Raw genomic sequence first — 20,000 nt, forward strand, 5'->3', positions numbered from 1 at the left:
TAACTTGTGTAATTGAACTTCTGTGTTTTCTGATCACTATGATGCTGCTAAATTCCACTAGCGTGACTATGGGATTTTCAGTGTTAATTAGCTCCAAGCTAAAAGTAGTGTTAATTTGTCATATGAGGTGGCCTTCCATCCAAATAACATATTATAAGGCTAATAAGAAAAAGGATGGATAAAACATCTATAAAACTTTTTTCTTTCTCTCTCTCTCTCTCTCTCTCTCTCTCTCTCTCTCTCTGTCTCTATCTTTCTTTTTCTCTGTCGCTCTTTCTGTCCCTGTCTTTCTCTCCATCTCTCTCCTGCTCTCTCTCTCTTTCTCACTCCGTCTCTGTCTCTCTTTTCTTGCTCTCTCACTCTCTTTTTATCTCCCTCTGTCTCTTTCTCTCCATCTCTCTGTCTCTGTCTCTCACTCTCATTATCTCCCTCTTTATCTATCTATCTCTCTTCTTTTCTTTCAATCCTCCTCCTCTCTCTCTCTCTCTCTCTTTCTCTCTCTCTCTCTCTCTCTCTCTCTCTCTTCTCTCTCTCTCTCTCTCTCTCTCTCTCAGGTGTGAATTGTGAGATCAACATTAACGAGTGTCAGTCGAACCCCTGTGAGAACAAGGGCACCTGCATCGATGGAATTAACAGCTACACCTGCCACTGCCCTCTGCCTTACACAGGTATACACACACACACACACACACACACACACACACTCTATCTCTGCTTAAGTATCTGCTATGCCGAGTTTTATGTCTGTAGTAATCATGTTTGATTCACTCGGGATAAACGATCTCTGTAAGAATCACGGAGTGTCTTCGCGTGTACGCACGGTCGTCACGGCAAAAGATTCAAGTCCACGTCTGCGTATTAACGCAGACTGACTGTTTTAACGTTTGTTATATTTTTAAACTTAACTTTGGCTTCAGTTTGGTTTCGATGGGAGATGATAGTGAAAAAAACTGAGCTGCATGATGTCTTCATACTGGAGGAAAAAAAAGGATAGAATATTTACCGGAATGTTCATTTGGATGAGGTGCCTGTTACCTAGAGTTATTTTTATAGCTTTTTTTTTTAATACTAGGTGAAAGATGGTGTAATATTTCCTGACATTTCTGAGTAGGGTGTGACTAAAATCCCAGAGATTCACTGCTAATAATTGCATTACTCCATCCTCGCCTTGTAAAACTAATCCGCTTAAGACTGCTTAAGACTGACAGTTTCTTTCCTTTACCCAAAATGAGCTTTGCCACGCCACGCCTGCTTTCCGAATCTGATATATTTGTACGGATATCTGATACTTAATACTAATAATATTTGCTGAGGAAGAACGTGATTCGGCTTCAAGATGTAGCGATGTGACGTCTGTTTTTCAGTCTGCGCAGAGTGAAGTGAAGTGACTTGTGGCCAAATACGGAATTTGTGCTCTGCATTTAACCCATCCAAGTGCACACACACAGTAGTGAACACACACACACACCGTGCACACACACCCGGAGCAGTAGGCAGCCTTTTTTGCTGCGGCGCCCGGGGAGCAGTTGGGGATTCGGTGCCTTGCTCAAGGGTCTCACCTCAGTCGTGGTATTGAGGGTGGGAGAGAGCGCTGGTCATTCACTCCCCCCACCTACAATCCCTGCAGGACCTGAGACTCGAACCCACCACCTTCAGATTCACCTTCGGGTTGCAAGTCCGACTCTCTATCCATTAGGCTACGACTGCCCCAAAAGGGCTTGTTCCCAGCTGCCGAAACCCGGGACCGAGTGTCATACAGAGTCAGAAACAGCTTTGCTGTAGTTTTACAACAAGCTATAGGCTTCCTTTATTCTCACGCCGATCCTTACTCTCTTATAGGGAGGCACTGTGAGGATGAGTTAGTGCCGTGTGCGACTCAGCCGTGTCAGAGAGGAGGTGTGTGTCAGCCGTCGCTGGATTATACCTCCTACTCCTGCAAGTGTCCCAGTGGTTGGCAAGGTGAGTGTGCAGAATTTGATGGAAAATATTCTTAATGAGTGGCTTTTTAGTAGGTATTAAAATGTGTGTGTGTGTGTGTGTGTGTGTGTGTAGGAACCCACTGTACGGAGGACGTGGACGAATGCAAGAAGAGCCCATGTCTGAACGGTGCTCACTGTCAGAACACTCAGGGAAGCTACAAGTGCAGCTGTCAGCCCGGGTACAGCGGCGTGAACTGCCAGACGAACATTGACGACTGTAGCTCCAGTGAGTACACACGTGCACACACACTCACACACACACACACACACACACACACACACTTGCACACACTGCTGTAAACCTAGCCTCTCCAAACTACAGCACAAAGACCTCAAGCTTCTGCAGTTGTTTTGTATTAGATCCACCGCGATCACTTTTCAAAAGCCTGATTACGCACCTGAGTAACCTTCTTTGGATCATATTCAGATTGTACCTGTGGATTTGGTTGCCATGTTAACGATGTAATAAAGACTTGAGGTAAAGCGGGTTTAGGAAAGGAGTGAGGTCCGCATCAGGTGATCAGCGGTCTCAAGTGCTTTTTCCGCAGCTGTTAGCACGTTATACCACAGCGCTGGTGAATTCTTGATTCTGATTGGTCGGAAGGTGTTAACCGATGAATACGTTATCGTTTCTGTAGTAACAGCTGTACGGCGGACGTGTCACGTACACGGATTAAAAACGTGTAATTGTTGATACGGTGAAGTTTTCTAAGAGGAGATTATGGAGATTTTTGTTTTTTTCTTATCAACTTCAAGAGAAAAATGAGAGGCTGGTGACGGAACAACCGTTAAAGCTGCTGTAATGTTAGCGATAACCGCTCTCATAGATTCAACAACATTAATTGTAACTGTAAATGGATAAAAAGTATAATGTGTCGTTGTTTAATTAATTAAAAAAATTTATATTTGATGATTTTTCTGTGGTATAAGAGGAATAAACCACTTCAGGGTGTGCTGTTATAGGAAAATAATCAACGTTGTGGTGGTAACAGTAACTCTGCTTTGCTTCGGGTTGCATTGCACCATATTGTCGTTGATTATTTTCCTATAACTGCATGCCCCACATTGTGTTTTATTCCTTATCAAAGCATAATAAGTAAGCAATACAGCTAAAAACTTTGTGTGTGTGTGTGTGATGTAATCTTTGTACTGCTGCGTCTTTTTTTTAAGACCCCTGTATCAACGGAGGCTCGTGCGTAGACAAAGTGGGCCGGTTCTCGTGCGAGTGCAGGCCGGGTTTCTACGGCGAGCGATGTGAGGAGGAGGTGGACGAGTGTGAGAGCTCCCCCTGCAGGCACGGAGGAACCTGCACCGACTTCGTCAACAGCTACACGTGCCAGTGTCAGCCCGGCTTCAACGGCATCAACTGCGAGCGCAACATCCCCGAATGCACGGAGACGTAAGCACTGTTGAATTTCAGTTCACAAGTAACAAGTGTAACAAATATATTTTTAAATATTGTATCATCTATAACAAAATTTCCGGTATTGTGCAGAAGTCTTGGAGGCAGATTTTTAAAGATGCTCGGTAAAACTTACCTGCTAATTTCGTTATAAAACTGCACAAGCTGTACCTCAGTCTACTGATGTTTATTAAAAAGCAAAGGGTTTTTACTGTTTATTACTGTTTTTATGTAGAAACGGTTAATTTCGTCATTTTTGAAGACGTCTATGCTTCACAGCCTTTCTTTGCAAGTGCTTTTGCACAGAACTGTGTGTATATTTTAACCATAAACAAACATCTGGATCTCATTTTCGATCTCTAAGATTGCATCGTCTAGGAAATTTGTTCAAAATATAAAAGCTCAGATTTCTTTTCTTATCTTTCCCTCTTAATGGGATAATATTTAATCTCAGGAGCATTAAAACTGCTCAGAAATGATACATAATGTCAGAGTGGTGACTATATTTGGACAAAATTAATATAGTGTCACCATATGTCATTTATTATTATGAATGTATTATTGTGTAATTATAATATAAAGCACCAAAAACTGATTATAGAGCTGATGCTTCGTTCTTTCTCTCTCTCTCTCTCTCTCTCGCTCTCTCTCTCTCTCTCTCTGAGCAGCTCATGTCTGAATAACGGCACATGTGTGGACGGTATAAACCGTTTCTCGTGCCGATGTCGTCCCGGATTCACCGGCTCGTTCTGCCAGTACGAGATTAACGAGTGTGAATCGCAGCCATGCAGAAATGGAGGCACCTGCACAGACGGCCTGGGAACCTTCCACTGCACCTGTCCCATGGAGTACACTGGCCGATTCTGCCAGGTACACACACACACACACACACACACACACACATATAATTATTCACTATGTATATCTTGCATACACATGGTACACGTGATTGTGTTTGTGCTTTTTTTTTTGGCTATATGGTTCTTTGTATGTGTTTGTAGTCGATGGCGGATCTGTGCAAAAACATCCAGTGTAAGAACGGGGGAGAGTGCGTGCAGCAGGAGACGTCGTGGCGCTGTCGGTGTCCTCTGGACTGGAGCGGCCTCTACTGTGACATCCCCAACATCTCGTGCCAAAACGCCGCCCACAAGAAAGGTCCGTTCAAAATCTAAAACTTCGTCTTGTCGGTTAGCGACAAGTTAACATTAATCTCTCTTTAATCTCTCTCTGATACCCAACGTTCTCCAACAAACAACATCGTTGTCCAGGAGACACACAGTGGACACAAATGAGCAAATGCCGCCATTTTGGAACAAACGGTGACATCCTCCAGCGTTGTCCAGTTAACACCTAACACCTCTAATATCACTAATTAGCTCTAAAATGAGCTTTAAATTTGATCAGTAAAATTATTAATCAGCCCCATAAACTCTTGGTAGTGAAAGAGGAGACTCTAGACACTCTCAGACCTGCCAGCGTTTACGCATTTTGCATAAGATCGCTGCATTTTTTTATTTTTTAAACACGAGTTGCTACGAGTTGTCACTCAGATAAGACCACTGAGAAAAAGCCTGTGCTGTGCCGAGATTTAATGGCTAGTGTGTGAGATGCTGCACATTTATTTGGATACATGTGCTGATGTGTGTGTGTGTGTGTGTTGTTTACTTTTCAGGTGTACAAGTGGAGCAGCTGTGTGAAAACGGAATGTGTGTAAACAAGGACAACACACACCACTGCTTGTGTCGGGAGGGCTGGACGGGCAGCTACTGTGAGACAGAGATCGACGAGTGTCTGTCCAGTCCCTGCAGGAACGGAGGGACATGTGTGGACTACCAGGGAGGATATGACTGCCAGGTAAAAACAACAAACAAACAAACAGTTTATACAGTTATTTGTCATTCGTGTTATCAAATCTCCATCACTGTATTTAAATAATACTTAAACAGCTTGTGTGACTTTCTATGATGAAAATATGATAAGTTTGTTGTGATATGGATGTATGATGACAGAGCCGTCTCTCTCTCTCCCTCTCTCCCTCTCTCTCTCTGTCGTTCTCTTTCTCTTTTTGTCTCTTTCTCTTTGTGTGTCAATTTCTCGCTCTCTCTGTTTCTTTGTCTCTCTTTCTGTCACTCTCTCTCACTCTGTCGTTCTCTTTCTCTTTTTGTCTCTTTCTCTTTCTGTGTCACTTTCTCTCTCTCTCACTTTCTCTGTTTCTTTGTCTCTCTTTCTGTCGCGTGCTCTCTCTCTCTTTCTGTCACTCTCTCTCACTCTCACTCTGTCGTTCTCTTTCTCTTTTTGTCTCTTTCTCTTTCTGTGTGTCACTTTCTCTCTCTCTCGCTCTCTCTGTTTCTTTGTCTCTCTTTTTGTCGCGTGCTCTCTCTCTCTCTTACTCTGTCTCTCTGTTGTTCTCTTTCTCTTTTTGCCTCTCTTTTTCTGTTTGTGTCACTTTCCCTCTCTCTCTCTCTCTCTCTCTCTCTCTGTTTCTTTGTCTCTTTCTTTCTGTCTATGTCTCTCTGTCTCTCTCTCTCTCTCTCTTTCTTTGTCTCTCTTTCTGTCGCGTGCTCTCTTTCTCTCTCTCTCTCTTTCTATCTGTCTCTCTCTCTCTCTCTTACTCTGTCTCTCTGTTGTTCTCTTTCTCTTTTTGCCTCTCTTTTTCTGTCTGTCACTTTCCCTCTCTCTCTCTCTCTCTCTCTCTCTCTCTCTCTCTCAGTGTAAGCCCGGGTATCAGGGAGTGAACTGTGAGTACGATGTGAATGAGTGTCAGTCGAACCCGTGTCGTCATGGAGGCACCTGCATCAACCTGGTGAACCACTTCTACTGCTCCTGCCCACCTGGAACCAAAGGTACCAGACACACACACAGGTGTTTCAGAGGGCGATAGTCATGTAGAGAATGTGTACAAAATATATAACAGCATCAGTCTGATACCAGGTATTGGTATTATTGGTATCGGACCGATATTAGCATGGATTTAGATATTAACCAATCAGAATCAAGAATTCAGCAGCGCTGTGGTTGAAACTCAGAGCGGTGATGTCGGATTCGTGTTGAAAATGAAGACTGAATATAATATTTGCATTGATTTTTATTATTTCCGTTGTCTCTGTCTCTCAGGTCGTCAGTGCGAGGTGGACGTGGACGAGTGTTCCACCGAGTTCGGCCCGCCCTGTTTGAACGGCGGTCGCTGCGTGGACGGTATTGGTCACTACAAGTGTGTGTGTCCTCCCGGTTTTACCGGCGAGCGCTGTGAAGGCGACATTAACGAGTGCCGTCCGTATCCGTGCCACAAACCCGGCAGCCTCGACTGTGTCCAGCTAGCCAACAGCTATCAGTGCCGCTGTCGCCTCGGTTACACCGGTGAGACCGAGTTCACGTTTTATTTTTACATTTACTCTAGTTTTTTTAAAAAAAAAAACAATAGTCATCCACAGAGCTGGAGAAATCAGAAATATCCTTTTCGTTATTTCTGGAAAGTTTAATCATTTGACACAGCTTAGCTTCTGTCATGAAATGAATGCGTTGTTTAGCAGCAGCCAATGAAAATAGAGCAGAGGCGGGGCTTACTGCATCTTCAGTTTAAATATTAGCGCAAATATGGTTTGTTTAGGTTCTGACTGATGTATTTTATCCATCTTTATTTTTCTATTTAATTATTTAGTGTGACTCTGAAATGCACAACTATGTGACCTTATTGCTATTGTGTGTGTGTGTGTGTGTGTGTGTGTGTGTGTCCTGTAGGTCGTCTTTGTGAGTCGATGGTAGATCTTTGTCAGTCGAAACCCTGCCACAACGGAGGCAAGTGCTCCATGAACATGAGCTCAGTCCATGGATACAGCTGCACCTGTCTACCTGTAAGTCCAAGTGTGTGTGTGTGTGTGTGTGTGTGTGTGTGTGTGTGTGTGTGTGTGTGGCCTTAGAATCTATTCACAATTACATCCAGTAACAAGACTTTTAATAAAAGCTCATTAGTAAGCAGTCATGGGTTTTGGGTTCTCTGGGATTTAAATATTTTGTTCTGTCTTGCTCAGATTCTTGCTCTGTTTTTCTTTGTCTTCTGTAATAACGCCTGCTTGTGTGTTATTTTTTTCTGCATGGTATAAAATGGCTTCTTCTCTAACCACTGCTTATTCTCTGCCTTTCCTCACGCCTGCACTAAAAGGGAGAGGGCCAACCTAGATCAGGTAAAAAAAAAAATTAGAGCTTTCTCTCTGAGTCTAAAACACTTTACACGCTCTTTTCCAGCTTCTGTTTGTTCGAGAGCTGAACTTTTCCTTTCCTGTGTGTGATTTCTGGAAGCTGTATTTGTATCAGGTCGCTTGTATTTTAGTTATGATGATGGAAAGGTGGCGTATAAAGGAAACTTGGCATGTCAAGAGTAAATACTGTCTTCTTAGATAAGGAGTCAGTGTATATGTTGTAATACAGTATATGTGTGATGAATAGGGGTGGGGCGATATGGCAAAAAATATCACGATACTTGAACACATTTCTACGACATTTCTGCGTTTCTACACAGTGTATAGGTTTTGTAAAAAAAAAAAAAAAAAAGCTGCCAGCAAAACTATGAAAAACATTTACAAAAAAAAATTGAGTTTTATTAAATTTCTACAAAAATAAATTCTGAAAACTGAAAAAAAAATCTATTAAAATAATGTTTTTAAGTATTAAAAATAATTCTATTCAAAATTTAATAATACATTTTTAAAGGATTTTTTTTTTTCCCCACAGTTTTAAAAATCAGTCACTTACCAGTAAGAGTTTGTAATTGTTTTATTTTTAATTTTTTTTTTGGAAAAATAATAAAATGTTAGAAAAAGATAGGGCTGGGTAATATGAAGAAATAATATCAAAATCGTGATAAACTTTTCTGAGATATCATGTGTATCGTGATCTTTTTCTAACTTTTTTTATTTATTTTATTTATTTATTTTTTTATTTAAAGTACCTAAAAAAAATACAAACTTACTGGAAGCAGCTGATATGATGTTAAAGTTTAGTGCTTCTTTAAAATTGTAAAATGTTAGCATTTTTATATATTTTAAAATTGTTTCCGACCTTTTAGTGTTGATTTATTTCTGTAGATATTATTAAAGTATATTAAAGTAAAAACATCTTCTAGTATCATGATGTGACATTTTAGTCATATCGCCCCACTCCTAATATTCTGCGATCAGACGATATTAATCGCAGTATCGATACTGTACCATCATCATCATCATCTTCTTCATCATCATCATCATCATCATCATCAGCCACCCTTAGTGGTGGCCTTGACTTGGTGAAATTTCCGTTCTCTAATAACTATTTGAAAAAAATATACATATTTTCTTGAACTGAAATAATTTTCTTTTTGCACAAGTAAATTTTTAATGTTGTAACCCTCCTTGAAAAAAATTGCATTTCTGTCTATCAGGGCTACACGGGCTCCAACTGCGGTGAGATGGAGGGCTACACCTGTGCCAACCTGCGCTGTCAGAACGGCGGACATTGCCAGACGTACCCCTCCGGCCGTCCGCAGTGCGTCTGCCCGTCCGGCTTCTCGGGCCCGCAGTGCGAAAACGAAATTCCATCCTGCTCGTGCCAAAACGGAGGCGTGTGCATGAAAGACTTGCACAAACCTTACTCGTTCTTTTGCCACTGTCTGGTCGGCTACAGCGGCGAGCACTGCCAGAACAGAGTCAGTTCCACGTCCTGCCCTTATTTGGAGTGTCAGGAGCGGCGCGGCGACAGGGTGTGTGACCCACAGTGTAAGATCGTGGAGTGCGACTGGGACGGAGGAGACTGCACGCTGCAGCGGCTCCGCCCGTGGGACAACTGCACGGCCTCTGTGCCATGCTGGGAGTACTTTCATAACGGCCGCTGCGACCCCGAGTGTGACAACGCCGGCTGCCTCTTCGACAGCTTCGAGTGCCAGAAGAGCTCGCCGTCCACGCCCAGCGCGTGCAAGTACGTACCACAGCGCCACCCGGAGCTGCTGAATTTATATGCGCAAATGTTCAGCCATGCGTTCAAACAGTTAGAGCAGCAGATCAACAGTGACATGTGTAAATGTTTTGCAGTTTCAACAAGCGATATTAAACAAGCAATTTGTAAAAGGGTTATATAAAAAAAATTACTGGTTTTTTTCCAGTGTGCTGCTTTTTTTTTTTTTTTTTTTTTTTGGTATTTATGTGCCATCAAACCTACATGACTATGCTAGTAATATTCAGCCATTTAATTCTTCCCTCTGTAGTTCCTTCTCAGAAATCACAGTTTTATTTAAAATTAATTTGGACTGATGTATCCATAAGTGTTTAGCAAACACTAAACCTTTTACATAAGCTGTTTATTGATGGAGTTCAGTAAGTTCTGCCCTTGAGCTTCAGTTATAAATGAGTTTTGATTAATCAGGTTTTGCTTTCTTTCAGGAATTACAGGAATGTGTGTTAACATTCTTGTCCGTATTAATCATACGAAGTATTCCTGAAGTAATACTGAAGTATTCCTGAAATACTGAAGTATTCCTGTAACCATTTTAGTTTTCCCAAGAGCAATCTCATTGGCTTAATCTTCTTAAGACTGTCATTAAGGCACAACCAAGATATGGTACTGATCTAGTTTTATCTGTCTATCTGTCGCTCTCGTCTCTTCCTTTCGCAGGTATGACCTCTACTGCCGCGACCACTACCAGAACGAACACTGTAACGAGGGCTGTAACACCGAGGCGTGCGGCTGGGACGGTTTGGATTGCTCCGTCGACAAGCCGCCTCAGCTGGCGGAGGGCACGCTGGTCATCGTGGTGCTGCTGCAGCCCACAGAGCTGCTGGGAGATATGAAGGGCTTCCTGCGCTCGCTAGGCATGCTGCTTCACACCAACCTGCGCCTCAAGCACAACGAGAAGCAGGAGCCCATGGTCTATCCGTATTACGGCATCGAACACGACGACTTGCACGCCGGCACCTCCACCGCGAAACGACTCGGCAAGAGGGAGCTGGGGAAGGAGGTTATCGGGTACGATTGCTGAAACGTTTACAGTTTAGCCGAAAAGAGTTTCTGTCTGAATCTAATGGGATGTTTTGCCGGTTCTGTCCAGGTCGAAGGTGTATCTGGAGATTGATAACCGTCAGTGCTCTCAGACGTCCAATGAATGTTTCTCCAGCACCGACCTGGCCGCCTCGTACATCGCGGCCGAGTCCCTCAAAGCCGAGCTGCATTATCCTGTCTTCTCCGTGGACAGTATGTCAGGTCTCGGTTTTATTACTTTACTAATCTCATATGTTTGTTTTTGTTTATTTCGTTTGTCTCAATGTGATTAATGATCTCTTAAAAAAAAAATACAGAACACTGTCATGAGAACACGAGCATTTTGTGTTTCAAAGACTACCACAATTATATCATATAACAGCAGCATTAATCATGCAGAATCATATGGTATAACAGCAACATTAAACATGCAGAATCATATGGTATAACAGCAACATTAATCATGCAGAATCATATGGTATAACAGCAATATTAATTATGCAGCATCATATGGTATAACAGCAACATTAATCATGCAGCATCATATGGTATAACAGCAATATTAATTATGCAGCATCATATGGTATAACAGCAACATTAATCATGCAGAATCATATGGTATAACAGCAACATTAAACATGCAGCATCATATGGTATAACAGCAACATTAATCATGCAGAATCATATGGTATAACAGCAACATTAATCATGCAGCATCATATGGTATAACAGCAATATTAATCATGCAGAATCATATGGTATAACAGCAACATTAATCATGCAGAATCATATGGTATAACAGCAACATTAATCATGCAGCATCATATGGTATAACAGCAACATTAATTATGCAGCATCATATGGTATAACAGCAGTATTAATTATGCAGCATCATATGGTATAACAGCAACATTAATCATGCAGAATCATATGGTATAACAGCAACATTAAACATGCAGAGTCATATGGTATAACAGCAACATTAATCATGCAGAATCATATGGTATAACAGCAGCATTAATCATGCAGAATCATATGGTATAACAGCAACATTAAACATGCAGAGTCATATGGTATAACAGCAGCATTAATCATGCAGCATCATATGGTATAACAGCAGTATTAATTATGCAGCATCATATGGTATAACAGCAACATTAATCATGCAGCATCATATGGTATAACAGCAGTATTAATTATGCAGTATTGTACTATACAAAGAACATAAAAAGAAAAAAATATTTGAATATAATTTACATCCTTAAAATATCTCGTATAGATAAAACAGCTGACAAATGTAGATGTAGATGTAGAGTTTTTTAAATATAAAATTCTTGTGTGATTTTTGTCTATTTTTTTCATTATTAATTTTTTTATTGTTTTTAGTAAGTTTTTTAACATTTAATAATGTGGTTATATTGTATATTTAGAGATAACATTTACTAAAATAAATAAATATAAAGATTGTTCTTACATTAATATTCTCTCCTCCAGGCGTTCCACACCCCGAAGATCCTGTCCATCCGCTCCTCTACCTGGTCGCTGTGGCGGCCGCCATCATCCTGCTTATCCTGATTTTGGGCGTTTTGGTCGCCAAACGTAAACGCAAGCACGGCGTCCTCTGGCTGCCGGACGGCTTCCTGGCCAAGAAGGACAGCAAACGGAGAGAGCCTGTAGGCCAGGACGACTTCGGCATGAAGTGAGTTGGGGACGGATACAGTCGGGGAGGATTTTTAATATGGTTATAGATTTTATTTATTTGTTTATTTTAGATTATAGGTTCTAGAAACCAACAGGAAGCTAGCTAATAGCTAATAACTCCTCAATGTCATTCTAACACCTGTAGTATCCATCAAAGGAACCTTCTCATGAACGCATGAACTTTTTCAGGAACGTTAGATGTGTTCTGACTGAAGGAACCACTTCCAGTTTTAGTTCCAGGTCCACAGTTTTTTAGTTCCAGCTCATAATTACGAGTACTTTGCTGCTGATTAGGAACTGATGATTTTTCAGATTAGGTCAAATGGGAGTTTCACAATATGACCAACTCTTTTCATCTCAGTTTTAAAATCAGAGTTAGCACAGCATGGCAGACAAAGCGTAATATTTCTTATTTATTTATTTATTTTTTTAATACAAGAGGACATCTTGTCGACTCTCATGTCGTATTAATTAGAAAAAATTGACATGAAGGTTGGTTTAGATAGCCATGTTAATGTCAATGTCTTATTTGTACAACAAAGCAAAATAGAAAAAAGATTATGTTCATGAAGATTAAAGTTCAGAATAAATCTGCACCATGCCATTTCTCCCTTCATTGCTTTTTTCCTGCTGTTCTGTAGGAGCCTGCAGAAGTCGCAGATGGACGGCAGTGCTGGTCATCACTGGCCAGAGGAGGAGCTTCGGCCCAAGAAGCCAAGGGTGAGACACACACACACACACACACACACACACACACACACACACACACTCACTCACACGTCTGATACAGACACACGATGATAACAGACCTCTATATAGAGTATTTATGACATTATTTTTTCTCTCTCTCTCCGTCGCTGTCTCTCTCTCTCTCTCTCTCTCTCTCTATATATATATTGCTGTGTCTCTCTTTCTCTCTCTCTCTCTCTCTCTCTCTCTCTCTCTTTCTCAGTTGGAAGATAAGCCGTTGTTGGGAGTGGACGCAGGAGTGGATCGTCGTGAGTGGACCCTGCAACACCATAAAGCTGCCGATATCACCCTCACCCCACCTCAGGCCGATATCGACATGGACTGCCTGGATGTTAACGTGAAAGGACCCGGTAATTACCTGTTTAAAAAAATAATAAGTTGAGAGGAATTGTTACCTTAACAGAAAATACCACAGAACAAAATAAAAAGTGTGATGATGACGAAAAAAAAAAAAAAAAAAACAACAGTGAAATATAAATATTTAAAAAATGCATACAACAGTAAAAGATAGAAATTAATACAAACAATATGTGATATAGTCTCGGTTGGCAGTTTATTAGATAGTACATAGGCTTAGTAAGAAAGATGACTAAAACAGTAATAAACAGAAAAACAATTGGATAAAATAAGTATTAAATTAAAAATACAAATCTACCTGTGGGTCCATAAACCTAAAAAAAAAACAAATTAAATATTAAATAATTTGAGTGCGGAAACTTTGTGACTGCATCAATTTTAAAAAAATAATACGAGTTACGACATTTTAAAATCTGATATAGGATTAAACACATAACAGGCTAGTGTTATTACATCATAAAATATAGCAGCCAATTAGGTTGTGATATGCAAATATGAGCCATGTGACATCACTTTACATGAAAAAAGGGGTGGAGTGTGTAGGATTGAGGGTGTTTTCAATTTGCATGTGCAAACAAAACAGATTTCTTGATGAGGTTAAAAACTTGTTGGCTCTTCTTGTTGTCTGGTTGTTAATAATCTCTTAATAATAATAATAGTTAATAGTAATAATCGCTTTTTTCTCTCGCTCAGATGGTTTCACTCCTCTAATGCTGGCGTCTCTGCGGGGCGGCAGCAGTCCCGAGTGTGTTAGCGTCTTAGCCGAGGAGGAGGAGGAGAGCGGAGTCGATGAGCCCGGCACGAACATGATCAGCGACCTGATCGCTCAGGGTGCGACGCTCAACGCACAGACGGAGCGCACGGGCGAGACGGCTCTTCACCTGGCCGCCCGCTACGCCCGCGCCGACGCCGCCAAGAGACTGCTGGACGCCGGCGCCGACCCCAACGCTCACGACAACATGGGCCGCACGCCGCTGCACGCAGCCATCGCCGCCGACGCACAGGGAGTCTTCCAGGTTAGAGAAGAACACAAAGAACACAAGCTAAGAGCATTTTTTCATCACACACTTTTTTCATCACACACTGCTCCATTTTAGATCCTAATACGTAATCGCGCAACGGAGCTGGATGCGAGGATGAACGATGGAACGACTCCTTTAATCCTGGCAGCCAGATTGGCTGTGGAGGGCATGGTGGAGGAGCTGGTGCACTGCCACGCCGATGTAAACGCTGTGGATGACCACGGTAGGACACACACACACACACACACACACTCTCACACACACATACTCACAGCCCTACTCACTAGATATATCTTCTGAATAATGAATCATTTTATTCGATTATCTGTAAACTGGTGGTGACGTAATTACCTGTACAGGTAAATCCGCCCTGCACTGGGCTGCTGCGGTGAACAATGTGGAGGCCACGCTGGTGCTGCTGAAGAACGGCGCCAATCGAGACATGCAGGACAACAAGGTGAGCATCTGTGTGCTATTCAGTCTTAAACACTAATCACACAAAAATCAGGTCTTTGTGCAATTCTTATGTTGTTGTTGTTGTTGTTCAGGAGGAGACGCCGTTGTTCCTGGCGGCGCGTGAAGGCAGTTTCGAGGCGGCTCAGGTCCTCCTGGATCACTACTCCAACCGTGACATCACTGATCACCTGGACAGGTTGCCACGTGATACAGCTCAGGAGCGCATGCACCACGACATCGTTCGCCTGCTCGACCAGTACAATCTGGTGCACAGCCCACACTCTGGATCGAACCATGTCGGAAACGGTGGGGGTGGACACCCCTCCATGGTCTGCACCGGTAACGGTGTCATCGGCATGCGACCGGGACAGCAAAACAAGAAGAACCGGCGTGGCGGCGGCGGCGCCGCCAAACTTGGTGGCCCTAACGGTGCTGGGGGCGGAGTCAAAGATCTGAAGGAGATGAAGACAAAGCGGAGGAAGAAACCGGCCGGAGGAGAAGCGACAGGATTGGCTGCATCCAGTGGTAACATAGCAACCGTGACTGCTAACACTAACGGCACCAAGGGAGCAACAACAGCCGGCACGGGCGTTCTTTCAGAAAGCTCAGTCACAATGTCGCCGGTGGATTCGCTAGAATCGCCGCATTCGTACACGACGGATGCCGCAGGAGCTGCCAACATAGCAAAGTCACCTCCGCTGATGACCAGCCCCTCGACCCGCCCCCTCCTGCCCCCAGTCAGCCACATGCTAGGGCAGCAGCAGAGCTGGGTGGGCGTGGCTAAGCACGGTTATGCCGCCCCCCATGTTTTCGGCCACATGCTTCCCCACCAGATGGCGCCGACACACTCGGGCCTGCCACAGCACCATCACGGCTCGGGGATCCTCGGCCCCGTGAACGTCTCGGTGAGCCGAGAGCAGCTTCCATCGATCGTCACCTTCCAGATGCTGACCTCCAGAAACCAGGCACTTCTCAAACCAAACCAGCAGGGGGCCATGCAGGTGAGTCAAACCCAGTCCCAGGGCCTTAACCACATGCACTGCAGCCAGGATATGATGTATCCCATGCAGGAGGCGGGGCTACAGCATGGCATCCCGCACCTGCACGGCCACGCCCATAACATCGCGGAGCCTCAGGTGAGGCAGGTGACGCCTTACCACCAGCAACTGCAGAGCCCTGTGGATAAATACCCGACTCCTCCTTCTCACCGCAGCTACGCCAGCGGGGCCGGGTCAGAGGTGGTGACGACTCCGGGTCAGGGCTCTGAGGTCACGACCCCGGGTCATGGAGCTCCGCCCTCTAGCGAGCACCCGTACCTGACGCCGTCGCCCGAGTCACCCGATCCCTGGTCCTCCTCGTCTTCGCCTCACTCGCATTCAGACTGGTCCGACGTAACCACAAGCCCGCACGGCGCGCTGCACACGCACGCGCACCCTCACTCACACGCACACACTCACGTTCCAGAGCAGGCTCCTCTGCTGCAGCCGCAGCCCTCGCAGCCAGTGCAGCCGCCGCCGCAGCAGCAAGCCTGCAGCAGCGTGTACGCGTAATAACACGGAGGAACTGCTTGTCGCTGTGTCTTAACCTGACTGTGGTGTTTATATGCAATTTAACTCCGTAAAATGGAGCTTTATCAGCATAAATTTGTCACCTGCATCTTAAAGAGAGAGACACAATCTCTCTCTCTCTCTCTCTCTCTCTCTGTCTCTCACTCCCACACACACACACGCATACACACACTGCTGTCTTTTTTTATACACTATGCAGATAGTCACCTGTGGTGTTTATATGCAACTGGTAACCCTCTTCTATTCAGTGATCCGGAGAATGAAGCATTCTCGTGATGCTCAGTCCGACTCGGGACTGACAAAATCTTTAAAACCCCGTTTACACTTGCTAGGTCACGTCATGGGTCTTGGATCCGGATTGGATCGTGGAAAGATTATAAGCACGTGTAGTCAAATGCGTCTCGGGTTAGCCAGGTTTCTACGTAACATGCACACCTTCTCTAACACTGTGGGGTTCTTCATTTCCAGCTGCCTTTTGCTGGAAAAAAAAAAAACATCATTTTGCATGTCTGACCTTTTGAACGTGGAACAAATATAAATATTTCAAATGTATTTATATGTAGACAATCCATATACATGGATATACATTTATAATAATCCCGATTCTTTAGACGCAAGTGTAAAAATGGCGCAAACGGAGGACTACTGATGAATTTACGTCAGCAAATCAGCCATTTATCTGTGTCTGTGGACAATCATAAGAAACAAAGACAATGAGCTGGACTTAAGTGTTACAACGTGGTGGCCATCTTGCCTCGGCTTCTTTGTTGAACCTTGAAGGAAATCAGATCTCAAATAAAGTGCAACCACTCTGTTTTTTTCTTTTTCTTTTTTTTTTTTTGACATATTGCTGTTTCCAAAGCTTATATATCGTTAAGGATGGACTTACTAACCATTGTAAATGTTTTTTTTTAATGTACTGGGTCATGGTTACAGTTGAGCTAAAACTGCCTTGTTATATTGTTTTTGTTGTTGTGTTGTTTTTTTTTTTGTTCTACACCACTGTGCATGTATAGAGTCTGTTTAACAGTGACGCAACTCCTTTGTTTCAGTTACGGCAGTAATTCTTAGAGCTTCTGTTGTTAGCATCTTCGTTTTATTTCGTAGATTTTACAGCAGCCTTTTGGCTCGATTCTAGCCGTCTTGATGTCACATGGGCTCTGATTTAACCTCGCTGCAGTTGCTAATGGAGATGTTGCTTTATTGTGATATTTTGCGTGACTTTTATGGCCTTGAGATTGTGATTCACTGTAGGAAAATGACTGCCTTGTGTTTAAAATGAGCGTGTGATGATGATGATGATGATAGGTTTCAACACACATTTCAAAAATTCATCACTAACTGTGCTCTGTTCAGGAGAAATCGCCAAATTTAAATGTGTGTGATATTCAGAGAAGGAAATCCCATGATTGCGTTTGTTCACACTAGCAAGCGACAAATCGACAAATCCACGTGGTTGACTCCAGAAAATTCCGGGCGAATCCCAGATCAGCATTCCCTTCCCATTTAACAGAGATTGGTGCATAAAAGTGAAAAAAATATCTACGGTTGCGTAGTTTCCTGGGTGTTGTGTTATTATAATACAATATTATAATGCATTTAACCCCTTAAACTCTTCGGTTATTGATGTTTTTTGTTTTTATTTCGTGAAACTAACAGGTATTTGGGACTTAAAAGAATTAAACAAAACTAACACTATTCACTTTATATAGTTCATTATTTTCGGAAGACTGTAGTGTTATCTACTGCACTAATTTTAATCCCATAATGCACCACAGCGAGTACCCTAGATGCCACAAAATACTCAAACCCACGAGTTGTTGTTAGGTTTGATCAACACTATGTAGTTACTATGGCAACGTCCCCTTAGACTCCTCCGAAGACTTTTTATGAAGGAAAGGAGTGAATGAATTTTTTTTTTTCTGAAGTAATGTTACATATTTTCCAATCTAGGGAATAGTAAGTAGTAAAGGAATGAAACACTGTTGTGTCATGCTGTTATAGGAAAATAATCAACTCCAGGGTGGTCATTGTTACCACTCCGAAGAGGATTATGTTCCTATAACAGCACGTGCTGAAATGTTTTATTCCTCCTACATTTTTTTAAATATAATCTTTTTATTAATTTATTTTTTTTACAGTAGTGTTGTGGAACGTCCCTGAAACAAGTTATAGCAGCTATAAACAGTCGTTTCCTCACCTCCCTGTTTTTTCTTGGGTCTCATGTTACCGAGGAACCGCAAAGTGTTCGCAAAAAATTCTGTTCTTAAGAAGTTTCGGAAGACTGTTCCTGGAGACTCCTTCCATAAATATTAAATAAACATCTCCTTACAGGAAATTTCCCCATATGGACAATTTTTAAAAACGTGTTTGTGGAGCATCCACTGTACGAGTCCCTTTGAACGAGCTGTTACTATAGAAACGATATTACGTATTAATACAACGAGCACCTTAATGTAAACCTGTGATTTGTGGCTGCGCTACTATGAGAGCTGCTGTTCTAGAAAATTAATCAACACCTTCTTCTGACCAATCCGAATCCAGAATTCAGCAGCACTGTGGTACAAGTAGACTAATCAACATTTATACTGATTACTGAATTTTTTAATAAACGCTAGACTGGCCACGCCCACAAACCGAACCTGGAGTGACGTCAGCGATTTGTCTCTTGCTAGTGATGATCGTATTACGACAGGAAAGTGTATATCGTCTCATGCCTGGTTTAAAACATCATAAGATCTCATAAGATCTTCTCACAAATCTGATCGAGAGGACGTTAGCGTGAAATCAGTGTTGCACTTTTTTTAAACCGGTGTCTGTGATCAGTTATCTGCGATGTTTAAGTCAAATCTTGAATGGAGGAAAAGAGTTAAATGTAACAGTAGTGATAAAATTAAACTATCAGTGATAGTAAATAATGCGGTACAGTATTTCATTAGCGAAGGAGCAGATTACGACGGCCATCTTTGATTTGGTAAAAATATTAGTCTTAGTTTTTTTTCGACGTGCCTTTTTTCCCTAGAATATTGTACAGAATATTGTAACCATTGCTCATATATATTTTTATTCTGCCAATTGTTTTTGTTTTATACTAATTTTTTTTATTTTTAGTTCTGAAGTTGTAACTTTTCATGTTTTAAATAATGTATTGTTGCATTTTTTATTACTGTTTCTATCTATCTATCTATCTATCTCTATCTATCCTATCTATCCGATTATAAAAACCCTGCCTTAAAATTTTTTAGTATTTTTTTTAAAAATCTTGATTTTTCTTCTTTTGTTTAAGCAGAGCTTTATAAACCTGATCGATACAATCATAACTATGTAGTTTTTACACTTCGTAGCCATTTAGTGTCCTGAACACCAAATGACTGATTTTTTTTTTATAACCAAAAGTATTTTTTTTAACCAAATCTCTCTTCCTGGTGATTTACATTGCCTTTTATCTACAGTTTTTAACAGGTTATTATAATCATCATTGTATCACCCACTTACAGTAGCGCGCATACACACGTACACACATACACACACTCTGAACACTTGTAAGCTCCGGTGTTAATGGTGCAGAATGTCATATTATCACACTCCTCCTCTTTATGGCACTTAAACCATGGTTTGATTTCTTTTTTTTTTCCCTCTCTCTCTCTCTCTCTGCTTCTTGAATGGTGATTTTATCTGAGCTCAGAGAGCAGCATGTGTCCCTGTGGGTAAACAATGTTTTTTTTTTTCTTTTATAAGTGCTGTACATAGATTTTTTAATGCG

At 42.2% G+C, this 20,000-nt stretch overlaps 1 protein-coding gene across 1 annotated transcript in view; it reads left to right on the top strand.

Moving 5' to 3' along the window:
* The window catches only part of notch2 (notch receptor 2), an 83,591-nt gene that overhangs the window by 63,390 nt on the left and 201 nt on the right, over positions 1-20,000 (top strand). Inside the window, 21 exon segments of the mRNA XM_034306697.2 lie at positions 555-668; positions 1,840-1,959; positions 2,053-2,205; positions 3,150-3,378; positions 4,050-4,251; positions 4,383-4,536; positions 5,054-5,235; positions 6,092-6,224; positions 6,496-6,738; positions 7,120-7,232; positions 8,795-9,327; positions 10,021-10,371; positions 10,454-10,596; positions 11,878-12,082; positions 12,726-12,804; positions 13,037-13,184; positions 13,885-14,207; positions 14,289-14,436; positions 14,573-14,670; positions 14,762-16,120; positions 16,122-20,000. The exon segment at positions 16,122-20,000 is cut by the window's right edge and continues 201 nt beyond it. Of these exon segments, the coding sequence (XP_034162588.2) occupies positions 555-668; positions 1,840-1,959; positions 2,053-2,205; positions 3,150-3,378; positions 4,050-4,251; positions 4,383-4,536; positions 5,054-5,235; positions 6,092-6,224; positions 6,496-6,738; positions 7,120-7,232; positions 8,795-9,327; positions 10,021-10,371; positions 10,454-10,596; positions 11,878-12,082; positions 12,726-12,804; positions 13,037-13,184; positions 13,885-14,207; positions 14,289-14,436; positions 14,573-14,670; positions 14,762-16,120; positions 16,122-16,253 (5,162 nt within the window). The 3' untranslated portion in view covers positions 16,254-20,000.

Source organism: Pangasianodon hypophthalmus, chromosome 8, assembly GCF_027358585.1.
Source record: "Pangasianodon hypophthalmus isolate fPanHyp1 chromosome 8, fPanHyp1.pri, whole genome shotgun sequence".
NCBI classification, from domain to species: domain Eukaryota; kingdom Metazoa; phylum Chordata; class Actinopteri; order Siluriformes; family Pangasiidae; genus Pangasianodon; species Pangasianodon hypophthalmus.